We start from the raw sequence: 24836 nt of genomic DNA on the forward strand, positions 1-24836 counted from the left end.
ATTTGAAAAAGCCCTGGGCAGAATGACAGGATGGCTTCCACCGGGCCCTGGACCCACACAGTGGTGCTCAGGCACTCCTCCTAGCTGGGTACTCAGAGTCGCTCAGAGTGTTTACAGTACCATGAGGTGCCGAGGCTAAAACCCAGAGCCCCCCCATACGCAAAGCATGTACACAGCCTGTGTAGCCATCTCTGACCCAGAAGGGGGTTTTATAGGGAAAAAGAAACACTGAACCACACTGATCCCTTAGAAACATTGTTTGAAGCTTTTTCTGCCTGGTCCCCCCTTTGATTATATGTGTGGCCTTGTTGCTAAAACCTGTTATTCCCATCCTTATGGATGTTTCGAGAAGCGTGATTACAAGGTGGTGCAGCACCATTCCTGAGCCTCAGCCCTCTAGAGGCCACAGCTTGGCTGACGGTCACCGGGCCTTACCTCTTAGAATTCGGGGCTCTGTTCTCTCTGTCAGATTCAGGCACTCGGGCTTCCTGGGTGACACAGGACTGATGATGGCAGGGCTCCGTATTTGTCCACCACTCCCAGAATCTTTAATATTTTCAAAGATCAAATAATTGAATTGTAGGGGCTGGAGCAATAGCACAGCAGGTAGGGCATTTGCCTTGCATGCAGCCGACCTGGTTTCGATTCCCAGCATCCCATATGGTGTCCCGAGCACCACCAGAGGTAATTCCTGAGTGTGTGAGCCAGGAGTAACCCCTGTGCAACACCGGGTGTGACCCAAAAGTAAAAAACAAAATTTTGAATTGTAAGCTTGCTCAGACTCGGAGTTAGAAAAGAGAACTCTGGAACGCTAGTCCAGCAGGTAGAGTGTCTGCCCAGCATGCGGCCAACCCAGGTTCACTTCCTGGCACCCCGTATGGCTCCAAGATCAGCAGGAGTGATCCCTGATCATGGCTGGGTGTCGCCCCCAAACAAAAACAAACAAAAAAGGAAAATAGAGAGAAGTTTATTGGAACACAGAAGACAGAGAAACTCCCCAGAAGGGAGAAACTTAGTCTAGGACTAAGCATGAGTCCTTGTGGGGTTTTTATAGGAAAACTCTTTTTTTGTTTTTGTTTTTATGTTACTCATCTGAGCAGCGAGATCTTGTTTATTTAGAGCTTGTTTCTATTATGATAAGATTAACATCATTCATCACCCCTTTTGACTGGTCAAGGGACTGTTGATTTAAAACCTTTTAGGTTCTTTATTTCCCAACATGCACAGTTATTGCCCTGTTATCTCTTAATCTCCTGTGAGCCCAAGGTTTGGGGTAAAATTTATGGTCTTGGGGAACTATAAACTTTTCCAATCTCACAAAGAACCCAGGAATTTGCAGGAGTGTTTTAAAAGTATGATGGAGATCGTGACAATGAAGCTGCTTGCCACGGCTGGTGAGGAAAAACTGAGGTTTCCTCTTTCGTTGGCCTGGCAAGGATTGGCCAGCAGAACGATGGCTCCAGATGGCAGTGTGCTTTCTGAGAAAAATAAAAGCAAAACAAACAGCAGAACCAGCCGTTCCAAGAGGCTGAAGCAGGACTGCACCCAGGCGTGCCTTTGAGATGCTTGTGCTAACCGCTGGGTTGTTTTTTATCACATTTGTATTCGATCCAGAGTATTCTTTTTTAATAACATCTTGAAGGTAGACAAGGCACTGTCTACCTTCAAGATGGGAAGTTTCATTTCCTGGACATTCTCCTGGCTATAACAATTACCCTTGAGTTACCGTTTCACGGGGGCCTCTGGGCATCCGGGTAATATTCTCAGCCTGGGTGGTCAGGTCTACAGTGAGGTACAAGCCTCCATTAATTTACCTGTGTATTGTGTATGTCACTCCCAGAGATGTTTATCTCCTAAACGTGCAGTTCCAATCATAGCACCCAGAGCGAGAAAGAGCACCAGGATCAATGCATTTACTTGCCTTGCACACTCCTGACCCAGACTCAATCATGACACACATTTGGTCCCCTAAGCATCACCAGAGTGAGCCCTAGGCTCCCCGTACCCCTCAGTGATAGGCTCCTAGCATCCACTGTGCCTGGAACCACCTGGCTCACAGCCTGAGACCAATCTCCAGCTGATGCCTAGAAGCTCTTGACCAGGAATGCTCAGGCCCTGAGAGGCAGATGGACAGGAAGGACATGGTCCATCCAGAAGCATGAAGCCCAGCGCACGATGGTTAACAAGACCTGTCCCCCTGATGTGCGGGGCCAACTACCATCCTCCCAGATAAATCAGGAGTAGATGAAGAGGGCAGCCAGGATCTCTCAGAGGCACAATCCTAACCTCCAGTTGGATTCCAGAACATTCCAGGTGCAGAGAACGGAGAAGGAAGCCTCTCTGATGGGCCCATGTCCCACTGGAAACAGGACTTGGGTTTCTAAGGCACTTTCCCTCTATTTTCATGATATTTTCTAAGGCGCCCTCGCACCATCTTCATGATTTTTAATGACTTGATATCTTGTCTAGAGTCCAAATTTCCTTTCCGCCATCTGAAGAGAAAATATTTTTATAGCTTCATGTGCAAAAGAGTTATGGATATGACGAACATTTGGAAATCGCGTATTTCTATTTGGTTTCCTTCCTAATTACAAGCTGGTAGTTGGTATTCTTTACCACCTGCAAACACTTAAAATAATCTTTCCACTCTTGTAATTATATCTTAATTATTCCTGAGCAGAGCCCTTTCTAGTTTTCCTGCTTAGAGCATGTGATTAAGGAGCTCATCTCCGACACCTAATCTTCGTATTATCTTTTATGGTCTTCAGTGGCCAACACATATTTACTCTGTTCAAAAAACAATTATCACCCCCCAAACCCCATTTTCTAAATATTCCCTCCTGCAAACAGTCCAACTGCCTCTTTTCTGCAAAAGCACCCAGCTCATTTACATATCATAAGTTAAACATAATGTTGGAGCTACAGATTTTTATCTAATAGTTACTTATATCCATAATTTTGCATGTGATCTTTTTATTTTTTATGTATTTTATTTTCAAAAAGTAGTTCACAATGGGCTGGAGTGATAGCACAGTGGTAGGGCATTTGCCTTGCACACAGCCAGCCCGGCCAAGCTGGGTTCGATTCCTCCACCCCTCTCGGAGAGCCCGGTAAGCTACTGAGAGTATCTCGCCCGCACGGCAGAGCCTGGCAAGATACCCGTGATGTATTCAATATGCCAAACACAGTAACAAGAAGTCTCAAATGGAGACGTTACTGGGCCCACTCGAGCAAATCGATGAACAACGGGAGGACAGTTCACAATAGTTCATTGCAGATAATATTCAAACACCAATCCCACCACCGAGTACCTTCCCACCACAATAAGAGGGAATTGTGTGAAGGTTGTTTCATTTCATTCTGGAGCCATTTAAGCCCAGATATAAGAGAATACAAGCAAGTATGTTAAAACTAGACAAATGTGTGCTACTTTTGTTACATAAGTGGGTTAGAGTATGAGAGGTCGTGTGGCCGCACACTCCAGGAAATTCTGCATTGCCCTCTTCCGGGAGCTTTGGTTTGGATCTTGGCCAGTGATGAGATTACATGGCTCCAGGAGTGGTTTGTACGTGTGACTGCCGAGCTACTGGAAGACTAGGGATCTGGGTGGAGGAAGCCCAGTCCCCATCCAAGCGGCCTTGGAGATCTCAGTCACGGGTCGCCAGATACCTAGCATACCTGGGTTTTTCTGCCAGTTCCCACTTGGGTGAGGCTCGTTCAAGCGTGTGGAGAGTGGCCTTGAGCATAATGGCATTTGGGTTCTGGAGGTTTTCAGCTGCCGGGGCTCTGGGGATGGAAATTCAACCATCCCCCCTCTGAAGAAAGGGGTGCCTCAGTGAAGACAGGCTGGTTCGGGGTCAGGAAGTTCTATCACTTGTGATTTTTTGTCCAGATTATAGGCATAGCAAGGAAATTGCTGGGAATTTTGATAATATTACAGTCACCCTCCAGTGATTTACAGATATTCCTTCAAACCAGTGTCTTTTTCCCCCCACACCCTTTTACCCCATCTAACTTACCCTAATATTCTTCCAACTTTTATTGTAGTATTTTATTTGAAAGACGAAATGTTGTTTAAATGTTGTGGAACTGCCTATCCATACTCTCAGGCCAAAGAACCATTCGTATATTTTTATTCTTCGTGGTTTGCAGGTCATTCACTGCTCATTCAAATTCTTCATCAGTTAAGTGAATTCCTATTTTATGACACATTTGACTGTATCATTGTCTGAACTCTTCTTTTGTGATTATGGGGATTTACCCCTATGAGAAAAATTTTAGGTGTAAAGGCAAAAAAAAAATTGTTTCTTGGCTTTGAGTTATGTGTCCTGACCTCTCCCCTCAACTCCTTTTAAAGGTTCACCACTGTTTCAACCCCTCAGGACTCCATATTTTATTTGTGAGATGTACCTAGTTACTCCACATGCTGCTGCCTGGGGTGGAAGGATCAGAGTGGTTTCCGACTTGATTTTCAAGAAACCAGATGTCAGTTCCAGCACTGCCAGGGGGCTTCCGTCTCCACCTGCTTCTCTCATCGCCTGAACTAGGACCCCCAAACTTCTTCCACTCACAACCCCTTTTTGCCTGAGAAGTTTATATGCCACCCTAGATGTAGAAAATAAGTATCCAAGGGCCAAGGGGATAACTGCAGCTCCTGGGTTACGTACAAGAGACCACGGTTCAAGTAGCCATGAAACAGCACCAGGTCTGACCCCAAACAGTTACACAGGTGGACATTTACTGAGAAGTCATTTTTTTTAAACAAAATTTTCATGACCCTCCACGTCTGTTACAGGCGTTCATAAAGGGTAATCACCCACAGTTTAAGGAGCTAGGGTGTAAGGGACTAGAGAGATGATAGCACAACAGGGCGGGCACTTCCCTTGCCTGCGGTCAACCCGGGTTCAATCCCCAACATACCATATGCTTCCCCTGAGCACCACCAGGAGCAATTCCTGTGTGCAGAGCCAAGAGTAAAGCCTGAGCTTTTCCAGGGGTGGCCCCAAAATCAGACAGAAAAGGAGTAAGAAGAAAGAAGCTAAGTCCTGAGTAGCTAGAGAGACAGGGCCGTGGGCAGGGCACTTGCCTTGCACATGGCCAATCCAGGCTCATTCTCCCGTACCCCATCTAACCCCCAAACCTCCTCAAAAGCAATTCCTGAGCACAGAGCCAAGAGTAAGCCCTGAGCATCCCAAACAGGAAGGAAGTAGTGAGGGTCTAAACCATGTGGTGGTTCGGAAACTTCCCTGGGTGTTACCTCAGGCCACCCAGCAAGTCAAGGTGACACTTGAGCCCTTATGAGCATTTTACATACCAGGGGGGCGAATTTCCCTTCCATTCATGTTCCTCAGAATTGTCCTGTCCTTGTTCATGTGCTTTTCCCAAGTGATCTTAGAACGCCACTATTTTTTTTTTTTGCTTTTTGGGTCACACCCGGCAATGCTCAGGGGTTACTCCTGGCTCATGCACTCAGGAATCACTCCTGGCGGTGCTCGGGGGACCATATGGGATGCTGGGAATCGAACCTGTATCGGCCATGTTGGCTGCGTGCAAGGCAAACGCCCTACCCGCTGTGCTATCCCAGAACGCCACTATTTTATTGGGATCAGATGAGCTTGTATTGCAGTGTGTTTTGGACGTGCACATCGGCGGTAGTCTGTGTTAACATCGGTTCAGACGCCCTTCTGCTTAGTGGGGTAACTTGAGGAGGTTTCCTTATAAATTAATTTCTGAATGATTCCTTTTTTCCCCCCTTGGCAAAGCACAGAACTCTAAAGACACTCAAAACAACTCCCTACCTGGAGGTCAGCTCATATAGCACCTAATTACGTTAGCAAAGTGGGGCCAAAGCGATAGCACAGCGGGGAGGGCGTTTGCCTTGCACGCAGCCGTCCCAGGTTCGATTCCTAGCATCCCATATGGTCCCCCGAGCACCACCAGGAGGAATTCCTGAGTTCAGAGCCAGGAGTACCCCTGAGTATTGTCGGGTGTGACCCAAAAAGGAAAAAAAAAAAGCCAACCAAAATAGCAGAGTCCTCCTCGCGGGCCCCAGGTGGGTGTTTAATTGAAAAGACAGGAGAAAGCGCACCCAGAAGGGAACAGAATGTTGAAGACCATCTAAATTCTGCCTCTGACAACTCCTGAGTCTGTGAATGGCGTCATCATTCCAACGTGTGTGTGTGTGTGTGTGTGTGTGTGTGTGTGTGTGTGTCCCAGAGACTCCTGCCCTGGTTGGCGTTACCAGGGCCAGATGTTGGATAGCATCTAATGTCCTTTCAACATCTGTGAAGAAGACCTGGTGCTTTTGCTTCTGAGACAGGTGGAGTGGGAAAATGGTATAACCAGTTTCTAACTAGTGAAACTGAGCTTTTGTTTGGGTCTGCCATGATGAGTTAGTCTCTTTAAGTTTGACCCAAATAATCACTTAATCACTTAACTTCCCGTTAGTCGTCGATTTGCTCGAGCGGGGCGCCAGTAATGTCCCCATTTGTCCCTGTCGCGTGCTAGTGTAGCCCAATGGCATCTGTTCGCTCTGGGAACATGAAGAGCCTCAAACCGATCATTCATGATCTTGACGAAGAAGTCTGACCATCTGGTAGGTGGGCGGCCACGCGGTCTTTTGACATCCCGTGGAATCCAGTCGGTAACAGCTCTAGTCCAGCGGTCGTCTTTAAATCTCATTACGTGACCAGCCCATCTGATTTTCGACACCTTGGCAAATGAGACAGCGTCCCTGATTCTTGATCATCGACGGATGTCGGAACTCCGGATTCTTTCTCTCATTTGAGTGAAACGTGATATTCCAAGCATAGCTCTTTCTATTCTTCTTTGGGAGACCTGAATAGCATTCTCATCCTGTTTGCGTAGGGCCAGGTCTCTGAGGCATATGTGACCCAAATTGTTTTACTCTAATTTGATTTTGAGGGCCAGAAAGATAGTTCAGTGGGTAGGCCACTTTCCTGGCACACGGTCCATCCTGGGTTGATCTCTGAGCACCTACATAGGGTTCCTCGAGTTCCACAGGAGTGACTCCTGAGTACAGCCAGGAGTGCCCCCCCCCCCCGAAAAAAAATTTGATCTTTTAATTTGTTTTTGGCATCCATCACAGATGGATGAAATGGATTTATAGCATCCAAGAGCTCATCGGGAGGAGAGTGGCTTTGAGTTTTAAACTTATGGCAGGGACAGGGCTGAGAAGCACAGGGCTTAAGGCACTTGCCCTGCGTGTGGCTGACCCTGGTTTGATCCCCAGCACCTGAAGCCCTGCGTGTGTGGCCCAAACCTCTATCACCCCAAAAAATAAGCTCAGGGTAGCTTCATAAAAATAAAATAGCAGGGGCCACCCAGCAAGAAAAGGGGGCTGAAGAAGGGATCTTCTCAGAGAGGGACAGCTGGGGTCCACCCCCACTGAGAGGATCTGGGAGAGAGATAGGAAGCCCATTCCCAGCCTAGACAAGAGCTTGGCCCCTGACACTCGACCTTATAGCCCTGGCCTTTCCCATCACGCTCAGCTAGTGGAATGAGTCAGCTGAGCACCATCTACCTCCCGGGGGTCTGCAGAGGGGCCCCGAGGAATTCGCAGGTGCAGATTCTTAAGTCAAAGACCACAAGATCCGGCAGCCTCAACAAGCATCCAGGTGATGCTCACGCTGCAGGTGCAGTGGGTATGGAGGTGACAGATCACCTTGGAGCCTGACCTTGGGGCTGGGCGGCCACCCTCACCCACCCCACGCAGCTGCTAGGGCTGCTCTCTCACACACACACACACACACACACACACACACACACACACACACACACACACACACGGCACACGCAGCACCTGACGAGCCTCTGACTTTCCTTATAACAATCAGACGGGCCCAGTGAGATTTTACACACACACACACACACACACACACACACACACACACACACGGCATGCGCAGCACCTGACGAGCCTCTGACTTTCCTTATAACAATCAGACGGGCCCAGTGAGGTTTTCCTTCTCATCCTCAACTTTTCTTTTTGCTGATTGCTTTTCTCCAAGAAATTCATGCGTTTCAGCTGAGTTTTCGAACTTCATTTCCATCGAGTCCAATGATGTGTTTATGGTTTTTGGTCTCTCTAGATAATGTCATATTTGCATTTCTTTTTTCTGTTATCAGTTCAGGTTTTCGCCTTTTCAGTCAGATCAGGTGAGACCATCTAACTTAATCTTTCAAAGAACCCCCGTGGAGGGGTTTGTTCTATCATTTTGTCGTCTTTTTCCTGCATGTTTGATCTCGGCTTCTTTGCATTTCTTTTCTTGCTCCTCACCTTCACAATTTGAATGTGTAAATACTTAGGGGCTGGAGCGATAGCACAGCGGTAGGGCGTTTGCCTTGCACGCAGCCAACATGGCCGACCCGAGTTCGATTCCTCCGCCCCTCTCGGAGAGCCCCGCAAGCTACCGAGAGTATTCGATATGCCAGACACAGTAACAACAAAGTCTCCAATGGAGACGTTACTGGGCCCGCTCGAGCAAATCGACGATCAACGGGAGGGCCTTTACCTTTACCTTTAAATACTTAGGGGTGGGGCTCCCTGTACAAACCAAAGCTATTCTCAGTGCTTGAGCGGGAGAGTTGGTCCAGAGACACCCCCCCGCCCAGTGTGACCAGAGTGACCCAGATTTTTCCTGGCACCATCACACCCAAACAGGTTTGCACCCTCCACCACGGCTCTGAGTGGGTCCAGGTGCCCTGAGCACTGCTATCTCCTCTCCTCAAAATAATTTTTTGAAAGAAAATCATTCCCAACTCTAAAATCTTGCATATATATATATATATATATATATATATATATACATATATATATGGAGCGATAGCACAGCGGGTAGGGCGTCTGCCTTGCACGCAGCCAACATGGCCAACCTGAGTTCGATTCCTCCGCCCCTCTCGGAGAGCCCGGCAAGCTACCGAGAGTATTCGATATGCCAGACACAGTAACAACAAAGTCTCCAATGGAGACGTTCGAGAGTATTCGATATGCCAGACACAGTAACAACAAAGTCTCCAATGGAGACGTTACTGGGCCCACTCGAGCAAATCGATGATCAACAGGAGGGCCTTTACTTACTATATATATATATATATATATATATATATATATATATATATCTGGCAAACTCCCCGTGGCGTACCCAATATGCCAAATACCATTTACAATGAAGGGTCTCATTCTCCTAACTCTGAAAGAGCCTTGAATATGGCACCTTTTAAAAAAAAAAATCTTAGGGCTAGGACAAAGAGACGTTACTGGGGCCTGCTCGAGGCAATCGACGAATAACAGGATGGTTGTGATTTGTGATATATATATATATTTTGGGGGGGGGGGGGGTTTGGAGCCACACTGGCAGTGCTCAGGAGCTACTCTTGAACCAGTGCTCAGGGGACCATGCGGTACTGGGGATTGAACCCACATGCAGAGCACATACCCCAGCTCCTAAGACTCATGACCAGACCCCAACTCCAGAAGGGCCCAGAAGCTTCCAGGAGGAACAGAACTGGCAGGACTGGATTGTAAATCAGTGGGGCCACTGAGGACCCCGCTCAGTGCTCAGAGGACGGGTAGGGGTTACAAGGGCTACCCAGCTCCTGCCCACTGCCCACAGCCCTGGTCCAGGTCTGCTGGTTTTAATTGCCAGGAGGTGGGTGCTGACCTCCAACTGCACAGACGCCCCGTTTGGGGAATGTTCTCTATCTTGTCACCTCTGGGTTTCTCTTCAGCTCTTCCCCACCCCCCCCCCCCGAGTCCCCTCTGCCTGACTCGGACCCCAGGGGGTGAGGGTTCCATCCCTCCTTCTCTTCATCCACCAACCTCACCCGCCCTCCTCCCCCCTGCCCCACCCCCAGATCTGCCTTGCTTGGTGTGGGTCCTCAGCTCTGAGCCCCTCTGGCCTTGGGCTGGGGCAATTTGGGGCCACGTGTTTGTGTTGCCATGGTGACATATACACGTAGCTATGGCAACTTCCGTGGCTGAACCGAAGTATCGGCTTGGACATTTCTGCCTTGTTCAGTGCTGCAGAAGCAAGAAAGGAATCCCTGCCTGGGAAGACGCGCTTGGGTTCAGTGTTGCCACCCACCCAGGTTGTCTGTCAGATGTCACCTCCAGCCATGCCCCTTCCCTGCCCCCAACTCCTCCCAGTGTGACACCAAGTGACGGCAGGAGATGAGTCATCACTGGGGGAAGCTCAGCGTGGCCCCCAGAACCCAGCCTGGCTCCCTTCAGGAGCTGTCACTGCAGAAGGCGTGCTTGGTTTCCCGGGGGGACCCCTAGCAATGCTCGTCTTCCTCCGCGGCTGGTAGATCCGGGCCCTGTGTCCTCGCCTGCGGATGTTCCCAAAGTTGCAGGAGCACTGCCCAGGTGAGCACCCGCCCTCCAGAGACGGGTCAGAGCAGCAGCACCCACAGCCTGACCCAGGAGACCAGCTAAAGGGCTGGAGCGCGCACCCACTCTGCTTGCTGGAGGTTCCGACTCTGATCCTGGCACTCGTGGCCCCCGGAGCACCCCTAGGGAAGCCTCCATCCAAACACAAGCCGCCTGTGACCAACAGGTGACCCTGGCTGGGCGCATCTGAGAAGATGCTGTACCTGGACCACTCCGGAAAGCTGGGAGGATTCTCGCCTCTGCTGGCGCTTCTGTCTGGGGGCATTCTAGATCTGCGAGTACGGCGGGCAGGGGCTTGTTCTGTATGCTTCTGACCTAGGCTCAATTCCCAGCACCCCCTTAGTCCCTTGGACCCCACCAGTAGTGATCCCTGAGCAAAGAGCCAGGAGTCAACCATGAGCACTGCCAGAAGAGCAACTTTTCTGTCAAAACATCCAACGAAAACAGTATGAAGGGGGCTTTGAAGCACAGGCTTTGCAGGGAGGCTGCCTGGGTCCAAGGCCCAGCAGTGCATAGTCCCCAGAGCACACCTAGTCGCAACAACTGAGCCCTGCCAGGTGTGGCCCAGAAATCAGCAAAGAGAACAAAATTAATGTGGGGTATAGCACTGTAGCACTGTCCTCCCGTTGTTCATTGATTTGTTTGAGCGGGCACCAGTAATGTCTCCATCGTGAGACCTGTTGTTACTTGTTTTAGCATATCGAATACGTCAAGGGAGCTTGCCAGGCTCTGCCGTGCGGGCAGGATACTCTCAGTAGCTTGCTGAGCTTTCTGAGAGGGACGGAGGAACTGAACCCGGGTCGGCCTCGTGCAAGGCAAATGCCCTACCATCTGTGCTATCGCTCTGCCCAATGTGGGATGTCCCAAGTTAAACCTAGGAAAGGAGACAACATTTTATTTATTTATTTATTTATTTATTTATTTTTATTAGTGAGACACCATGAGGTACAGTTGTAGACTTACAAATTTTTGTGTTTGTGTTTCAGTTATACAATGATCAAGTACCCATCCCTCCACCAGCGCCCATCCTCCACCACCACGGATGCCAGCATCCCTCTCACCCCCCATCCGCCCCATCTCACCCTGCCTCTGTGGTAGGGCATTCCCCCTTGTTCTCTCTCTCTTCTTTTGGGTGTTGTGGTTTGCAAGAGAGGCATTGAGTGGCAATCATGTTTGGTCTATAGTCTACTTTCAGCATGCTTCTCCTATCCTGGGAGGATCCTCCCAACACCTTTTATTTGGTACAAGGAAACAAAATTTTAAAGCTTTCCTCCTTAGTGCAAACTAGAAGTGATTTTTTGGAAATGGGGAAATGTTGACTTTTAGAAGACTGGAAGGAATAGAACGACAGCAGGGATGAAAGTGTTAATCAGGCAGGCTCGCTCCACCCGACTCTGGCTGGCACCAGCCCTGTCCTAGAGAAGACCCCAGGTCCGGACTGTGTCCCCTGGACACACGTGAGCACTCGCCAGTGTCCACCTCAGCCTGACTATGCGTTAGCATCACCTGAGCAATTTCCTAGAAATCCCGGGGTCCCAGTGCCCCATTCCAGGAGACTCTTACGAGGCACTGGGCCCAGGGAGGCCCCGGCTGGGGGCTCAGCTTCTATCCTGGTGCCTGCTCTCGGGTGTGTGCATCTCTGCCTCTGCTCTTCCGAAAGCACGTGTGCTTTCTCCTCCTCTGTCATCTTCACTGTATCACTGTCCTCCCATTGTTCATTGATTTGCTCAAGCGGCACGAGTAACGTCTCCATTTGTCCCAGCCCTGAGATTTTAGCAGCCTCTCCTTACTCGTCCTTCCCAACGGTGCCATATTGGAGTCCCTTTCAGGGTCAGGGGAATGAGGCCCATTATTGTTACTGTTTTTGGCATATGGAATACGTCATCTTATCATTAAATATGTTTAATGATGAATAAGGTAAAGGTAAAAGGTAAAGGCCCTCCCGTTGATCGTCGATTTGCTCGAGCGGGCCCAGTAACGTCTCCATTGGAGACTTTGTTGTTACTGTGTCTGGCATATCGAATACTCTCGGTAGCTTGCCGGGCTCTCCGAGAGGGGCGGAGGAGTCGAACTCGGGTCGGCCATGTTGGCCGCTTGTAAGGCGAACGCCCTACCCGCTGTGCTATCGCTACACCCGTAATGATGAATATTTTAATATAAATATTTGCATGTAAAATAATGTTTGATCGTTTTATAAATTATAGAGACGTTATTATTATAATACAAATTAATGTTTTATTTTTTGAGGGGGGAACTTTTTGGGTCACGGTAGGCGGTGCACAGGGGAATTACTCCTGGCTCTGCACTCAGGAATTACTCCTGGCGGTGCTTGGAGGACCATATGGGATGCTGGGAATTGAACCCGGGTCGGCCACGTGCAAGGCAAATGCCCTCCCTGCTGTACTATCACTCCAGGCCATGTTTTAATATTTTAATATAAATAGCATAAATATTTTTTGCAAACTCTGTTGAGGTGAACGAGAAGCATGTGGCAGGACTGCATGGCTTGTGGTGGGTTTTGTCTCACGGTCTTGGGGGTCAGGGGGAGCTGGGTCTTGGGAAGGCCAGGGAGCACGGCTAACCCAGGAGTCTTTGTTCCCGAGACTCTCCCATCCACCTGCCAACAGCACAGGGTCGAGGTGGGAGGAAAACCACTCAGAGCCCCTGACGGCGACCACTAACTTCTGTTCCTTCATTTCAGTCTTCATGGAGGAAAAAGACCCCTGTCTTGGGCTGGGCACGAAAATGTTTGCTCGCTGTGTTAGTGCAGCTGCAAAGAGGATTTTAAAAGCCAGAACCCTACAGGGCCCTGATAAAAGACTCTGAAAAGACGCAGAATGAATTTTTAAAAGCACTTAGGTTTGCTCTCGTGCCACGGCTCCTGAGGGACCACATGCCGCCTGGCTCTGCCTGGCTCCCCTAGCCCGTCACCACGTCTGGCGGGAGGAGCTCAGGGGACTCAGGTTCCCACGCGAGGGACTCACACTCACCACACAAATAGCACCCGTCCCACTGTCTGCATGTGCTCCCTATACTACCCAGAGAGACAGACAGACAGACAGACATGGAGGATGACACCAGTCAAAGAGCATTCCCCGAATGTTTCTAAGAGAGTCTCGGGTCCTCCAATGCTATCCTTCGAATTTACTAGAAACTTCCGCAGAGGGCGGTCCACAGACCCCCCTCCTCCAGGGAGCCAGCACATGCTCGAAGATGGTGAAGTCACAACATCAGGTGATTGGCGACAGAACATCACCGGCCCGGGATATCAAGCCGGAAGTGCTGGGAGCCAAGGCCCTTGGACCCAGACCCAGACGCATGGGTGTTTCTGCACATCTCCTGGCTCCCTGAAGAGGCGCATTTTCTCGACCAGTGACCCTTGTGCCCACCCTGGGCCTCCTCCAGCCATATTTCCTCCCTGTGGCTCCCCTGTCCTGCCAGCAGATGCCCTGGTCTTGTGCCACGATGAGATTTTCACCCTCGGAATATCTCGGGGCCCCATTTGAGTAATGAGCTGTGACTTTCCACCTTGTCAGCTGCGGGGAAGCTGCACTTTGGGGCCTGGGGTGTTAGTACAGCAGGGAGGGCATTTGCCTTGCACGCAGCTGACCCAGGTTTGATCCCCGGCACCCCCTTATGACCCCCTAAACCCCACCAGGAGTGATCCCCGAGTGCAGAGCAAGGAATAAGCCCCTAGCACTGCCAGGTGTGACCCCAAATCCCAAATAAAAGCTGTGCTCAGGCCATCCTCACCTCGACCCCTTCTTCCTCTGACTGTGGGGACTTTCTCTGCCTTCTCTTCATCAGAGGTTCTTGCCACCATTCAGTGGCCTCGTGTGGCTTGCTAACCCTGTGTGGTGGACCAGAAACCACGGTCGCATCCAGCCCTGGGTGAGAGGTAGACTCGCCGGCCTTGGCAAATGTCCCTGGCCCTAACCCAGGTGTCCTCAAGAGCACAGCAGAAATCCTGCGGGGGGGGGGGGGGGGGCTTTGAGTGTTGGTTGGACACACCATGCCCCTGCCCAGGGTGGCTTGCATCTGGGGGGCTCCTGCCCTCTGCCACCAGCCAGCCCACCTCCAGGCAAGAGGCAGTGCTGTGACATGGCTTCACTGTGGAAGCTCACGGTCCTCACTGGCCATACAACTGCCCCTGGTGTACTGACTTAGCAAACCAACTTGGGGGCCTGGAGCCACAGAACAGCGAAGAAGGCGAAATTTACTTTGCATGCGGCCGACCCGGGTTCAATCCCCGGCATCCTATAGGGTCCCCTGAGCACTGCCAGGAGTAATTCCTGAGTGCAGAGCCAGGAGGAACCCCTGAGCACCGCTGGGCGTGACCCAAAAAGCCAAAAGGAAAAAAGAAAACCAACTTAGAGAGTGAAGAGATAGGACAGGAGTGATGGCACTGGCTTGGCGCACAGCCAACCCGGGCTCAATCCCTGGCACCTCTTAGGGGGCCCCAAGCACCATGAGGAGGGATCCCTGAGCACCAAACAGATGCGGCCCCCAAAACAACCACCAAAAAACAAAACCAGCTTGTATTTTGGTAGCCAGGAAACCCTTAAGGACATGAGGAGAGTTTATGATGCTCTGACTTAAGTCCTTCTCCTGGGCCACCCTCGTGTGTGCCGAGTAGCGGACAACCTCTATCTTGCTCTTAGAAGCGCATACGGTCTCTGGGGGCGCACTCATGCCTAGGGGACACCCACACGCAGCCCAGCTTCCCAGGAGGAAGCCCTTCTGTCTGGGCTATGTTCCGAGACATTAACCCCCAGGGGCCACAGGAGAGATGTTTTCCCACCCGCCACTCCAAGGGCCATCAGGGGTGTCCCCCTGACCAGCACAGACACCTCTCCCTCTGCAGAGCGCCCACAGCTCAGCCCCTCTCGCCTACCCCCTCTGGTCCCAGCTGGGCTCCCGGCCAGGTGCTCTCCGCTACGGCCTCTAATAGATCTGTCAGTACCCAGTGGCAGAGGCAGATGAGCTGGGAACAATTGGAGAACAATCACGGTCTGCCTTGGAGCTCGGGAGAAGTGATGGGAGCCCCAGAAAGGGCCGGACGGACAAACAAAGGCGCTCCGGCATCCGGCCGAAGGGCGCAGTGCAAATTAAATCATAATTAATAGCAGTTGTGTCGAGTTCGCCTGGATTAGCACTTTCCCTGCTGGAGCGGGCCCGTTTCCATGGCGATGTTCTCTCCAGGAGGTGGCGGGTCCCAGCTCACGTTGGTGTCCCTGAAATGACAAAGCTGAAGCTTTTTTTGTGCCTTCTATCGGGGTGTGTGTGTGTGTGTGTGTGTGTGTGTGTGTGTGTGTGTGTGTGTGTGTGTGTCCAGGGGACGGGGGTTTGTAGAGCATCTCCATTTATTTTTATATGCATTTAAATGTGTTCTGATGCCACTGGCTTCTGAGTCCCAGGTCCACAGTTTTACGTATTTTGAAACTGAGTCCATATAAATTACAAACACCTCATTTCATTTATCTTCTATAGTAATATATATATATGTTTTTATTCTTTTTATTGCTGATTGGGGGAGGGGCACACCCGGTGGAGCTCGGGGCTTATTTCTGGCTCTGCACTGAGAAGTCAATCCTGGCAGTGCTCAGGGAACTGTACGTGATGCCAGTGCTCGAACCCAGGTCAGCAGCGTGAAGCCAAGCGCCCTACACCTTGTATTGTCTCTCTGGCCCCTGAATATTTTGGCAGTTTGGTTTTTGTGTTTGCTTCGGCGGGGATTTGAAAAATGAATGCTCTCCTGTTCTATCTCCTGCCTGCGAGAAATCTATGGGGGGCAATAATATCGAAATCTCTGATTCTTATCACTGCCTTTTAAATCCTTTGGTTGTGCTCAAGGACCAGCCTTGAAACTCCTTTCTGTTTCCCACCTTCTGAGATACAATCAAAAGTGCTATTCCAGACTCGCCGTAGTCTCTGCCCATGGGGCTGGGGGCACTTGAACCCATGTCACCGGGAGCTTGGCTCCTCTAAGACCAGAAGCCCCCGAGTTGGTTGGACCTACCATAGCCCATTAGTGAGCGAACAGAAGCACCCACCCCCCCAATTGCACCCAAGGCGACTTGTGCCCTCATTACCCCAGCACCTCTGCACCCCTGGGGGAGGTGTCGCCCACTTCCGAAAACCTGCCCCACCCCGGGAGTGCCGGGCTCTCAGTTAACATTGCTCATTACTCTATCCCATGTGCAGTGAACCTTTGTCAAGTCTAACTCAGTTGCTACTGCAGTGCTGGGTAATCGAGCTCAGGGCTTCATGCGTGCCCAACTGTCCTGCTCTGGCCACCTCCTGGTCCCACCTCCTCAGCTTTTGTTGTATTTTTTTTTGTTTTGGGGGAGCTACACCCAGCTAGTGCTCAAGCCTTACTCCTGGCTCTGTGCTCAGGGATCACTCCTAGTGAGCTCAGGGGACCCTGTGGGGTCCTAGGGATCAAACCGGAGTCGGCCACATGCAAAGCAAATGTCTTCCCTGCTGTTCTGAGCCAGGACCTCCCCAGACAGCCCAGCACCTCCAGGAAACACTAGACGGAGTAGGTAGGTGGCCTCCGGGCCGGGCTGTGGGGCTGACCCATGGTTGGCGGCCTCTGGGTCGGGCTGTGGGGTTGACCCATGGTTGGCGGCCTCCGGGCCAGGCTGTGCTGGTGACCCATGGTTGGTGGCCTCCGGGCCGAGCTGTGGTGGTGACCCATGGTTGGCACCTTCGGTCCGGGCTATGGTGGTGACCCATGGTTGGTGGCCTCCGGGTCAGGCTGTGGGGTTGACCCATGGTTGGCGGCCTCCGGGCCAGGCTGTGGTGATGACCCATGGTCGATGGCCTCTGGGCTGGGCTGTGGTGTTGACCCATGGTTGGCGGCCTCTGGGTCGGGTTGTGGGATTGATCCATGGTTGGTGGCCTCCCAGGCCGGGCTGTGGAGTTGACCCATGGTTGGTGGCCTCCGGGTCAGGCTGTGGGGTTGACCCATGGTTGGCGGCCTCTGGAACAGGCTGTGGTGATGACCCATAGTTGGTGGCCTTCGGGCCGGGCTATGGTGCTGACCTGTGCCCAGAGCCAAGGCAGACCCACGCCTTTTACTGCACCGTTAACTCCTCTCCAGGTTTTTCTAGTGGCTTGTACCCATCCCCCCATCCCCTTTGTTGAATTGTGATGACTCAGGGTCCCACTACCCCGGGGTGGGGGGTGGGGGGTGGGAGTGGGGACCATTACAGTCATTTACTTGTGATGCTCATATACATATGTGTGCTGAAAGTAGATTAAGGACCATACACGATAGCCAATTATTATCTGTATTGCAAACCATAATACCCATAAGTAGAGAAAGAATATGGAGGAAATTGTCTGCCATAGAAGCAGGGGGAGGATGGGATGGGGGGGGGGATACTGGGGACATTGGTGGTGGAAAATGTGCACTGGTGGAGGGATGGGTGTTCGATGATTGACTGAAACTCAAACATGAAAGCTTTGTAACTGTAGCTCATGGTGATTCAATTAAAAATAAATAAATAACTATTCTTGAATATCAAATCACACACACACACACATACACAAATAGAATGGCTTCTCTTCCCATAGGCTGTGTGTCAGCATGTCTAGACCCACACAAGTAATGAACATTCGACAGGATTTGTTGGATGAGGAAGAGAATCCGTCGCATCTTCCCAGTCATCCTTCTCTAAAGAGAAAACCTAAAGGAAATCCAAGGTTTCCAAAACCATGATCACTTTTTGTGGAAGTCAGTGGATTCACACGGGTTAATTTTATAAGCTCACACGTAGATGCAAGGTCATTGCTCTCTGGGACTCACACGTGGCTCTGTCCACCCACGCCGTCTCCCTAGAAGGTCCTAGGGAGGCTCAGAAAGGAGACAGGGTGGGGCAGGAGGGAGGCAAATTATGGACGGATGTAGTGCCTACTTGGTTCTCTGCCGGTCCAAACTCGGTCTCCTCACTGCTGTGTACCCATAGCAACTCAGAGGCCTCCTATGGCTTCTGACAGATGTCTGTACCTATGGCCACTACCACCCTCAAGATTTGGAGCATATGTGAGAACCAGTGAGAACAAGTAAACACACTCAAAGTTCTCTTACCATCCTGCAGTGAAGAACTTAGAGGAAAGTCTGGAGTCAGCATTAAGTTCCCTCAGATTGGTACCTGGGAGTCTTTAGTTCTAATCAAGTCAAGCTTGAATGGCACCCATGGTTGTGTTTCTAGAGTGAAGGGGTCTACGGTTCTGACCCAACCCAGACTAGAAGGTTCTGTGGCTCTGTAACAACACAGAGGGAGCAGACAAGCAAGGCAGCTAGCTCCCCAATGAAGTTTTAAGCAAGGAGCCCAACTTATTGCAAGCAAACTTGTCGGGTCCTTTGCTTCAGACTTGACTGTGTAGCTGCCTTCCTTACCTGTCATTGGCTGAATTAGTGGAATTAACAGCTAATAATTGATACGCTGCTGACCTATACAAACCCTCAGAGTTGGATTGTCTTTTTTTTTTGCATTATCTCAGAAAAATGTCAATTAACTGTAGCATTGTAGCACTGTAGCACTGTCCTCCCATTGTTCATCCATTTGCTCGAGCGGATACCAGTAACGTCTCACAACAAATTGTGAGACTTGTTGTTACTGTTTTTGACATATTGAATACTTCACGGGGAGCTTGCCAGGCTTTGCCTTGAGGGTGAGACACTCTCTATATCTCACCAGATACAAGATACTCTCTGTATCTTGCCAGGCTCTCCAAGAGGGGGAGAGAAATCGAACGGGGGGAGAAATCGAACCCGGGTCGGCCATGTCGGCCGCGTGCAAGGCAAACGCCCTACCCACTGTGCTATTGCTCCAGCCTGTTTATAATTGGGAAAGAAACGGAAAAGTTATTAGCTACTAAGTATTCTTTATGAATAAAAATTCCAAGGTGTATGGGTTTTGTTAGTGAAATATTTGTTGAAAGGAGTGATGACACGGCTGGCAGTCGTAGGTGGGACCACAGTGACTGAGAGACAGATTCAGTCAGCTCAGTAGCTCTAAGATCCTCTAAGTTGCCTCCAAAAGAGGTTGGGTGCCTGCCTGGGCCTTGGCCAGAGAACAGCTGGATTGAGGGGGTTGGGGAAGGGATGGGGACTTGCCACATGTTTGCGGGAAAGGAGTGAAATGAGTCCATTAGAAATGGCATCTTCGGGGCTGGAGTGAGTGATAGCACAGCGGGTAGGGCATTTGCTTTGCACACAGCCAACCCAGGTTCGATTCCCAGCATCCCATATGGTCCCCCAAGCACCGCCAGGAATGATTCCTGAGTGCAGAGCCAGGAGTAACCCCTGAGCATCGCTGGGTGTGATCCAAAAAGCAAAAAAAAAAAAAATGTCATCTTCCTCTGGGGAAACAGGGAGGGAGTGGGGAGTTGTGTGAAGCAGGAAGGTTGGAATTACTGAGTTTATTGGTTGACTTACACGTGGCTCTTCTTCCTCTGCAGCCAGTGCTGATTTCCCGTATAACCCAGGACAAGGACAAGCCATAAGAAATGGCGTCAACAGGAACTCGGCCATCATCGGAGGTAGGTGTTGCACCTGTCCCCTCACCTGGAATACTACAGCTGTCATGGAGAAAAAGTGTTGGCTAGGGCCAGAGCGATAGTACAGTGGGGAGGGCATTTGCCTTGCACGCAGCCGACCCATGTTTGACTCCCGACATTCCCTATGGTCCTCCAAGCACCGTCAGGAGTAATTCCTGAGTGCAAAATCAGGAGGAACCCCTGAGCAATGCTGAGTATGACCCAAAAAGAGAAAAAGAAAAAGTGTTGGCTGGAGTCTTGCTGGGCTTCTTGTTGCTGCTGAAATGGGACTACGGATTGTCAAGTCCAGATGTGGAGCCACTGTAATGAATGCAACCTGGCTCGTTCATTGCTCACCGGTTGTTTCAAAGAATGGTGATGTAAGCCAGTCAGATCTGGTCCAGGAGCAGCCGGGCCAAGGCAAGTATTTCTTCCTCCCTCTTTTCCTGCTCCCTCTCCAAAGGGAAGGAGTTTTCCTGTGTGCCTTCAGTGACCTCATAGGGCGCGTGAGAAATGAATCAGAGTATCTGGAAGATTCCAGTCCTTTCTTCTCCCCCTGGACAGCTGCAGAGTCATTTGGCCCTCTGAGAATTCTCTCACATTTGCCGTGGTGATAACCCTACAGAGCCTGGCTGTCTCTTCGTGCTTCTTGTCTTATTTCACAAACCTGTCTCCTGCTCCTCTGAGTATAGCTAATAGAGTGACATGTCGAAGATTTTTCAGCATCAGTTCTCAGGGCTTTTTGTTTGTTTGGTGTGGGTTTGGTTGGTGGTACCTGACACACAACCTAGCGCCTCCAACAGGGAGGCAAGAGCCGCATCCCTGGAACCTCCCAAGGAACTTGAACTCAGGCAATCAGCTTGTCTGAGCTAGTGGGTCTGTTTCTCACGTGAAGGAAGTAGACCCCTTAGGAAAAAAACATTTATAACTATGGAATTAGAATACACACGGTCTCAAACAAAGCCCTTGCCCTCACTGTTGATTGGTCGGTGCTTCTTGGAAACTCTGCTCACTGCCGTGTGCCCACTGAGTTTAAGAGGCCTCCTATGGCTTCTGACAGATGTCCTTCCAGGTGGCCACTACCACGCTCAAGATTTGGAACATATGCTTTTGCCTCTCTGGGTGCCTTCTCACCCACCCTCCCCCTGCCCAGCCAATCTTCAGTTTGCTTTTCCTCACCTAGATTAGTTTGCCCCTTATAGAGTTTGAGGTGAACGATGGCTTCTATGATGGCATCTGTCCCACCCACACCTTCCCAGCACCGTCAGGCTTGGAAGATCTCTCCGGGTGGCAGGACTCTCCTGATTTTTCTTCATAGTCGGCCTGGGTGTCTGAAGGGGCCCTAACTGTTTGCCTGCTCAGCAGGGAGTAAGGGTTTGATTTGTTTTCAGATTCAGACCATTTTTGGATAAGGCTGCTATGAATATTCTTCTCTTCTTGGTAACTTCGAAGAGTAAAACAACTGGGTGTTATAAAAATGGATAGTGGAAGGAATTGTCAGACAGGTTTCCAGACTGACTGAACCGTTTTGCATTCCGTTGTCCGTGTCATCCCCTCGTCTGTCGTCTGTGAGCACTGACACTTCCCTACACGGTCACAGTGCTGGTCTGCTGGGTCTTAGTTTTCGCCAGTCCAGTGGATGGGCAATACCTCATTTTGGTTTTGATGGGCAGTTTGGTGACGACTGATGGGAAGCTTCTTTCCTGTGCATTTTTCAAAGACCCTTTCCCATCTTCTAATTGTCTTCTTAGCACTATTCTGTAACACTGTCCTCCCGTTGTTCATCGATTTGCTCGAGCAGGCCCGGTAACATTGTGAGACTTGTAACTGTGTTTGGCAAATCAAATACATCACAGATAGCTTGCCAGGCTTTGCCGTGCAGGCAAGATACTCTTGGTTGCTTCCCAGGCTCTCCGAGAGGGGCAGAGGAATCGAACCTGGGTCAGCCAGGTCAGCTGCGTGCAAGGCAAATGCCCTACCCGCTGTGCTATTGCTCCAGCCTAATTGTCTTCTTAGAGCTTTTTTTTTCCCCCGAGATACAATCCTTGGGCAGACATAAAGATTGGGACTATTTTCTCCCACTTGTAACTTTCCCTTAAATGTTCTTTGTACTATATTTTTGAACACTCAGAGAGGTTGATGTTTATAAAACCCCAGCTTTCGCATTTTGTATAGACTGTAAAATCTTTGTTATTGTTTGGGGTAGGGGCTTATTTTGCTTTGGGTTTTTGTTTCTGGGTCACACCCAGGTGTGCTCAAAGACTTCTCCTAGCCCTGCCAAGGCTGTGCTCAGTGGGCCAATGGTGATGGGAACCAAACTTTATTCACAACCACATTTGAGTAATTTCCCTGGTTCTCTTAGTCATGATATCTTTAACTCTGCCTACTCCAAGACTGTAAATATTTTCTGTCTTATTTTAGGAGCTTTAGATTCTTAACCTTTATTAAGTCTGTCACTGTCACTGTCCTCCCGTTGTTCATCGATTTTTCTCAAGCGAGCCCAATAATGTCTCCATTGTGAGAATTGGTTGTTACTGTGTTTGGCATATCGAATATGTCACAGGTAGCTTGCCAGGCTCTGCCGTGCAGACGAGATACTCTTGGTAGCTTGCCAGGCTCTCCAAGAGGGGCAGAGGAATTGAACTCGGGTTGACCATGTTGGCTGCGTGCAAGGCAAACGCCCTACCCGCTGTGCTATCACTCCAGCCCTTATTAAGTCTATTATCATTTAGTGTCAGAGACTTTGTATGAAATAAAGTCAAGATTAAGAGCTGGAGCACTAGTACAGTGAGTAAGGCACTTGCCTGTTGTGTGGCCATCCCAGGTTCAATCCCCAGATCCTTCCTGGTCATCTGAGAACCCCCAGGAGAAAGCTCTGAGCCCTGCTAAGTGCTGCACAAAGACACATACAAAAAGCAAAAAAGTCAACATCACTATTTTTAAATGAAAAATGCTTTAAAAATAAGCCAAACTAATAGACCTATTGTATATGTCTGTATTTTTTGCTCTCCTAATACTGTCTTGTCCAGCTATACAGCTTATCCAATACCACATTTTAATTATCTAAGCACTATGTTTATCTGGGCTGGACCGATAGCACAGCAGGTAGGGCGTTCACCTTACAAGCGGCCAACATGACCGACCCGAGTTTGATTCCTCCGCCCCTCTCGGAGAGCCCGGCAAGCTACCGAGAGTATTTGATATGCCAGACACAATAACAACAAAGTCTCTAATGGAGACGTTACTGGGCCCGCTCGAGCAAATCGACAATCAACGGGAGGGCCTTTACCTTTACCTTATGTTTATCTTGAGAATGAGTCTTGAAATAAATAGTATAAGCTCTCTGATTTCCTTTTAGCTTAGAACTAATTTTGGCTACTCTGGGTCCTTTGGCATACTAAATTTAGAATCCACTCAAAAATTTATACCAAGGGGCTGGAGCAATAGCATAGCAGGTAGGGTGTTTGCCTTGCATGCGGCCGACCCAGGTTTGATTCCCAGCATCCTGTATGGTCCCCTGAGCACCGGTGCTCAGGGGTGATTCCTGAGTGCAGAACCAGGATTAACCCCCTGTGCATCGCCAGGTGTGACCCAAAAAGCAAAAAAAATTATACCGAAAACGTTTGCTCTAATTTTGACTGGGATTATATAAGCTCCAATATTAAAATCAATAAGTGTAAAAAATTAATTTTTATGTGAAAATTGTTGTATCCCCCTCACAGGGTTGTTAAGTCCTTGTCTAAGAGTTTGCTAAAGCTGTTTGTTTTTAGTTAAGCCTTTTGTGTTATCAGTTTTTTTTTGTTTGTTGAGTTTAGTTGGCTTCTGTGTCACTCTCCCACCTAATCTGGTATGTTCCTACTGGAATGGCAGTATTGAGGAACTGAGAGGGGTCCAGAGACTTAAGGATCTATGGTCTGGGCCAATGAGTTGACATGATGTGCTTATTAGATCCAAGAGCCTAAACCACCATGATCACAAACAGTAGTCATTCCAGAAGGAGCTTTTGTGTCTTGTGAAAATTAAAGTTCTGTGTTCTACAGCTTTTGGCTGTAGGAGGTGGGCGTGGCTGCCAAGGCTTCCGGAATTATGGGGGGTAAGGGTAACACTGCCCACCTGACTCTAAAAAGACTCCAGAGTCCTCAGCCTGGGCACCAGGCACCTGAAATTATTCGCAGTTCGGCGTCTCTACAGAGAATGCTAGTGAAGTGGTGGAGTTGAGCCCTTGACATGGCCACAGGGGTCAGGTATGGGGACAGCTGCCTGGGTTTCTCCTTCTGAGGGTGCCCCCAGAGTTTTCAGCTTCAGGGACGGGTGTTTCCATGAATTTTAGCTGCTTGCCTTGCGTCACCTGGGAGATTTAGTCATGAATCTGTAGAGTGTAGCCGGTGGGTGAGTCAACATGGTGGCAGCTGTGGGAGGTCTGGTAAAGAGGAATCTTGCTCCCAGTTTTCTCATGCTGCCTGCCTTACTGTCAAGAGACGAAATAACTGGTACAAGCTCTCTGATTTAGGATCCACTCACAATGACCTCCTCAACTGAGTTGAGCAGGGTTTCCTCCCACTCTGAGGAACAATGTGTTGGACTGGTCTCAGGGTTATTGTTAGTCGTGTTATTCAGGTCTCCTAAATTCCTACTGACTTTCAATTTAATTGTTCTGTGAATAATCGAGAGAAGACAGCCAAAGCAATAGCCAATGGGTAGGGCGTTTGCCTTGCACATGGCTGACCCAGATTCGATCCCTGGCAATCCTATATGGTCCCACCACCGCCCCCACCCCCGAGCACCACCAGGAGTGCAGGAGTAACCCCTGAGCATTGCTGGGTGTGGGCCAAAAAATAAAAGAAAAGGCTACATTTAAAAATTAAAAAATAAAAAA

General features: G+C 49.8%; 1 protein-coding gene across 1 annotated transcript in view; it reads left to right on the top strand.

Moving 5' to 3' along the window:
• CNTNAP2 (contactin associated protein 2) overlaps nucleotides 1-24836 on the top strand; it is a gene marked incomplete at its 5' end in the record, with an annotated part of 1346219 nt that overhangs the window by 1315879 nt on the left and 5504 nt on the right. Inside the window, one exon of the mRNA XM_056106760.1 lies at nucleotides 19883-19963. Coding sequence (XP_055962735.1) covers nucleotides 19883-19963 — 81 coding nt within the window. The remainder of the gene's footprint in view (nucleotides 1-19882; nucleotides 19964-24836) is intronic.

The sequence above is a fragment of the Sorex fumeus genome, unplaced genomic scaffold (genome assembly GCF_029834395.1).
Source record: "Sorex fumeus unplaced genomic scaffold, SorFum_2.1 ptg000143l, whole genome shotgun sequence".
NCBI classification, from domain to species: domain Eukaryota; kingdom Metazoa; phylum Chordata; class Mammalia; order Eulipotyphla; family Soricidae; genus Sorex; species Sorex fumeus.